The 6036-nt window shown below is 42.6% G+C and overlaps 1 protein-coding gene across 1 annotated transcript in view; it reads left to right on the top strand.

Moving 5' to 3' along the window:
* The window catches only part of LOC103360983 (receptor tyrosine-protein kinase erbB-4-like), a 357047-nt gene extending 351244 nt beyond the window's left edge, over positions 1–5803 (top strand). The window contains exons 25-27 of the mRNA XM_008286939.1: positions 3033–3282; positions 4079–4204; positions 4482–5803. Of these exons, the coding sequence (XP_008285161.1) occupies positions 3033–3282; positions 4079–4204; positions 4482–5152 (1047 nt within the window). The 3' untranslated portion in view covers positions 5153–5803. The remainder of the gene's footprint in view (positions 1–3032; positions 3283–4078; positions 4205–4481) is intronic.
* The last annotated feature ends 233 nt before the right edge of the window (positions 5804–6036 follow it).

Raw genomic sequence — 6036 nt, 5'->3', positions numbered from 1 at the left:
GGTTTAGATTGACTTTGAACACATATGTTTGCTGTTATTTATAACAAGATGTTTGTTTTTTAGTCTATACTCACACATCCACATCTGTAACTCTGCAGTAAGAGTTTTAGTGTTTTCTGAAAAGTGCTTTTGAGCACATTATCGCCTGATTGCACCAGTTTACCAGCCTCAACACTTCACTTCATCTCCAAACCGAGCATTGCCATATTTTTGACTCACTTCTTATTTTTGAACAGGATGTTCGTGTTCCTCTGGTGGAATTTTTTTTTTTTTTTAGGTCTCTAATCACAGATTCTGTCAAAACAGGTTTTCAAGCAGTCGAAATATTACCAAGTGTACGCTGCTGCATTTTTAACGTGGTCAAAAGTTTATCTTCTTTTATTTTTTTCTTCTTTATTTAAAGAAATGATTTGGCTTAGATTTCCAGTACAAGGGATATGCTGTTTTAATAATTTATGTTCTTGAACTCAGGCGATCCTGTCAGAGCATTCTCTAAATAAAAGCATCTATTGCATCAAGTGCGGTTATGGGAGACACACAAGAAACCAGCAAACTTTTAAAAAAATATTTTAAACAAACCAGGCTGGTTTTGTTTTCCAGTTTTCATTATTTTGGTCACTCAGTATGCATGAAGTTCTTGTGTGGTTATTAATCAACTTGAATTTGGTTTTTCTTGGTATGTTATTTTTGTGTCTTTGCAGTAATTATATTTCACTTTCTTATCTTTTAATTTTCCACGGCCTCTTGATGACCATTTCTCATTAACCAACTCTTATTGAGTGTAGCAGCGGGACGACGAGCACTGAACCGTGATGGAAAAGGAGACAATATAAAGTCGAAGTAGTCACTCAGATCATTTAGATGGCCTCTAAAGTGATGTGGGAATGAGTTTTCTCAGCATGTACTGCAGCACTCTCCTGTTAGAGCACAAAAGATTGAAGTCTTAAAACTGCACTCACACAGCTTTCTCAGTTTCACTCTCACCCTCCTCTCGCTTTCCCATTCTCGCTCTGTTTACCATCGTCTTTCTCCATTGTGAAACTATGGTAATTGCCGTCTTCGAAAATGGGGTTTACAGCCAGATCCTCTTCAACTGTTCAAATGGTCATCGTCTTTCTTTTGGACTTAAATCTATCTCAGAAACCAGTCACACAGCCAGAATTCAGTCATTCTGTATTCCAATATCCCCCTGCGTTTGTGTCAGGATAACAATGTCTGCTGAATGCCAATGAGCGGCATGTCTCCAGCTCTGTTTGGTGCATTTCAGCGGATGAAAGATTATTATTTGCATAATATTTGTAAAATTACCCTCCACTGTTTTTTAGGCTTTCTTATTAGTTCGAATGCAGAATTAATTTGATGCTTTTTTATACAGTTACTTTCATCTACATAAATCATGTTGGTGATTGTAATGAACTTAATTATTGTGGCCGGCAAAATATTTACGCATAAAAACATTGAGCGTCGCTGCAAAGCTCCTCGTGCTCGGACTAATTAACATCTGAATGTTACTTGACTTGACTTGCATCTTATAAAAAAAAAGATGTTTTAGTTTCCTTACAGTGAAATATGCCCATGATGGCCTTTAGGGGGATGATTTTAGGGAAATAATTTGACTGTATTCAAACGTCATTCTTACAAATCGTGCTCTTTTGTGTTCGGGCTAGCGATGGTGTTTTCTGTCGGAATGCGGAGACAAGGCAAGATGAAGGAAGATGAGTGTAAATGAGGCCTGAAAGAGAGAAATTTAGTAGTTATACCTGTTGTTACGGTGTAATGAGAACACAGCGTGAGCTCCGGAGCCTCGACTAATAGCTTCAGGCTTACAGTACGGAGCGCTGCGTACGGAGGTGAGGAAGACTCCAACAGGGATGTATGAACAATGAAAATGAATGATGCAGCTACACACACACACACTCACAGGATGAACCTTAAATAGTCTCTTGAAAGTTCTGGATAATTTGAGGCATTTGTTTTCTTCAGCTGAGTTAAAAAGGATTCAACGAGGACATGCAAGTCGTCACACTTTGGTTTGAAGGTGCTATTTGCAGATCACTTGTCATGGAACCCGATTAAATTTGACAGTTTCGGTGCCAAAGAAACTTTACAAATTGCCAGTATTTCACCCATTTCTGAGCTCGACTAAAAAGGCTCTGGGTTCATGCCTGAGCAACCATTTCTTTATGATATACAAGATGCCAAATTAATGATTGGACAACCTGATGACTAAATAAGTGGGATTTACACCTGCAGCTTCATTCACAGACCAGAAATACTGAAACATAACGTCAATCCTGTTGACTCCGTGTTCATGGCAAAAGATGCCCGACGGGAAAATAACCAATTTTCTCTCTCATTAGTATGGCTCCAGACTTCTCAGACATAGTGCAAGGAAAATTAAGTAAGGAAATGTAAAATGGAAAACCAGCTTCTTGCTGGAAATACGGAGGGGGAACAAAGATAAATCAGAATAAAGCTCCTGGTGAGGTTCTGAAAAGCACTTTTTTGTTATGAGCGTAGACACAAATGCACACAGCAGGGCAGGCCTGATACGGCTACTTTAAGACTTTGCTGCATGGAGCCTTTTAATTAAAATCCTTTTAATTAAATTGTCCTTGGCAGTCATGCTGCCATATCATTGTTTGGCACTGCTGTTTGTCTCCCCTGCCTGTTACTTTTAAATATTACAGATGAACAATGGTACAAAGCACTTGAATTGTCACTTTAATGCTGCACAATATTGTGTATGGTACTCTTTGTTTAATTTTATTCTTTATTTAATTTTTTTCTTTGTCTTTTTTGTACAAACTACTGTCGACCAAAAACTGGACAACACACACATTTCCCCTCACTTGGAAACTGAGGTGAACTTTAATAATCCATTGAGGAATAATAAAAACAAACTAACCACAACTCTCTCTACTTATTTGTTGCATTGGGATGTTTTTTCTTCATCTTGATAAATTGCTCTTCTTGTAATCCGGTCTCACGTTCCGGCACCGTTGTCCTAACTAAACCCTGTCTCTGCTCAGAACCAGTTTAGCTGCCAGGATCCCAGTTTCAGCATGGAGGACATGCTGGCCACCCTCCCCAGAGTGGTCTCTGTCCCGCCAGTGTCTGTCGGCTGCCTCCCTCCACAGGACCTCGCCTCAGGAGGGCAGATGGGTGGCGGGTTTAGTCGCGGCAGCCAGGACGACCCTCGCTGCAACGGCACCCTGAGGAAGCAGGCCTCTCCCAGGTCGAGCACCCTTGGAGCTGGCTCAGCTCTCACGGCGGGACAAGGTAAAGCAGAATATTATCCAAAAAAGAAGCAGTCGTGGCTTTTTTCATTTCTGTTGGGCCACACTGCCAAATGTTTGGGGCTTCTCATCCTAGTGTCTCGTGAACAAACACACTGGACACACACATATGTAGTCATGAAGAAATAAGAGTTCTGTGTGTGATTGAAGCTGTAATTTTGACTCCCTGAACAAAACATTAGATAACGTTGTTGAACATGATTGAACTCCAGAGGAACGTCCCTCTTTTTTACATTTTTGTCACTTGAAACATCAGATATGCAGCTTTTCCTGTGAGCTCATGCATTTAGTTTTAGACCAGGTTTGATTTCGTATAGTTTGTAGACACAACAATGGAAAAAAAAACTGATCAGGACTTTTGCCCTTAATTGGCTGGACTTGAATGTACCAAAGGTAATGTGGTAACACCACCAACCAGATGAGCAACATAATGTGATGTTGCTCAGTGTTACTGGAAACTGTCCAAGTTGGGGAACAGTGGAGCCATTTCTGCTCCACAATATGTGAGGACTGATAGTGACACAGGACTTTTGTGATTGCAGCAGGAGTCAGTTCATCCTAAACTTGTGTACTTGGCATTAGCCGTGGTCCTGCACATGTAGATACAGCACACAAAAACAACTTGTATTAAAGTAATGATTCATATTTTTTGGCTGTATCCAGGATCCTTTCATTTACAGACTATTATACTTTAAATTACCCTCTTTCTTTCTTTCTTTCTTTCTTTCTTTCTTTCTTTCTTTCTTTCTTTCTTTCTTTCTGTCTTTTTGCTTCTCAAGGTGGAGGGGAGGACAGCAGTGGACAGCGCTACAGTGCCGATCCAACGGGTCTTCTATCAGAGCGAGGAGCAAAAGCAGACAAGGACCAGGACGGCTACATGACTGCCATGAGAGACAAGAGCTCAGGTTATTTTAACAGTTTTGAGAACTCCTCGTCGGTACTGTACTTTGTGTGTCCATAAAGTGGCTAAAGAGAACTAAATTGCATCGTTTTTCTTTTCTCATTGTGGCAATCAGTGGTGTTTCTGTAAAACTTTCATCTAAAGTGTTATAATAATCTTTTACTCACTGTCATTTTGAAGGCTTTAAAACATCTAATAAGCATTTGTGTGTTTAGCACTCAAGAAAATAGAGATGAAAAGATCTTAGCTAATCTTACCATCCCTTTTTTTCCCCCCTCCAGATTATCTCAACCCCGTGGAGGAAAACCCCTTCGTCACACGTCGTAGGAACGGCGACGCCCACACAGTGATTGATGGAGCGAGTTGCCACACCTTGCATGTGGCCGGAGCTGCCGCCGCCCCTAAAGGCCAGTCGACTCACGGTGATGATGAGTACATCAACGAGCCGCTGTACCTGAATACCTTCCTTAACCCCGGGGACAAGAACGGATTGGCTGGCGCAGTCTCCATCTCTGGCCCTGGGTCCTCTGCCGCACAATCAGTACTGCAGACAGTGAACCCGTCAACATCAAGCCACACTGTTTCCTCCACTGGATATGTGGTACCCCCTGGTCACCTCCCCCACCCGTCGTATCCATCGCACACCCTGCATCCAGGGCATTCAGGACACGCTCTGCACTCAGGCATCACCAGCAACACCATCATGTTTGATAAGAAAGGCAAGAAAGCCACTTTTGACAATCCTGAATACTGGCAGCACAGTCTCCCTCCGAAGTCCTCACTGCACAACCCTGAGTACCTGCAGGACTGCAGCACACGCTTTTTCTACCGGCAGAACGGACGCATTCGCCCTGCTGTGGCCGAAAACCAGGAATACTTGTCTGAGGCTGCTATGAAAGCGGGCAATGTATTGCCACCCCCTCCATACAGACAGAGGAACACTGTGGTGTAGTGACCCACCTGTAGCACATTGGAGGGATGAATGGAGGGATATGGGTGGAGGTGAATGGACGCAAACAGTCCTCTCTTTTCCCTGCAGTACTTCTCAACGTGGGTTCTCCTTGCACCTTCCCTGAACAGTTCTCTTTGTCATGTCTGATTGCAAACCTTGTATTCCCACTCTAAGGTTCTGTCTTTTCATGGCAGACCTACAATAAGAGTCACTGACAGCAGCCTCGTGTGACATTCAAACCATCTTGATTAACTCCATCCTCGGTCATGACCCTTAAAGCAAGTAGAGATGTCTCTTTGAGGTTGGTTTTGTCCCGGAGAAAACTGTCCTGCCATCTTTAGCACCAGTAAGGCAAATAAAGAACACAATCAAAGATCGAAAGGAGACGTTTAATAAGAGAAGCAGGAGAAATAAACTGAGGTTATCCCAAAGAGGATTATTTTCATGACCTTACATGCTTTGCTTTACACGCCCATGAATCACCTTTTCCTTTTAGAACATTCTCCACTCAGCTAGATGTGCACGTCGCGGTGTTCACAAATCGCTGTTGCTCGGGTGCAGTCTAACAAGTGACACATGCACACGGAGTCGCGTCGCGTCTTACCAGCAAACCTGCAGTCGTGCTGAACGGCCCAGATGTGGCTCGCATGTCTGCCCACACAGTCCTTTGGCTTTTGTTGCACCAGTAATGGAATTCATGCACAGCTCATATCATACCTGGAAACATGTTAACATTCCTGTAGGCTTGACACACCAATAACAACCGTACATTAATTCATACGTAAACACACATGCTGACAGATAAGCCCGCTGCCACTTGAAATATATTCTGGAAGAGAAGCTCAATTGACCTTGTGCTGGAAGACAGAGTGTACCGATAATGG

This window comes from Stegastes partitus, unplaced genomic scaffold, assembly GCF_000690725.1.
Source record: "Stegastes partitus isolate 25-593 unplaced genomic scaffold, Stegastes_partitus-1.0.2 Scaffold477, whole genome shotgun sequence".
NCBI lineage: Eukaryota > Metazoa > Chordata > Actinopteri > Pomacentridae > Stegastes > Stegastes partitus.
This window is presented reverse-complemented; position numbering and strand designations above follow the sequence as displayed.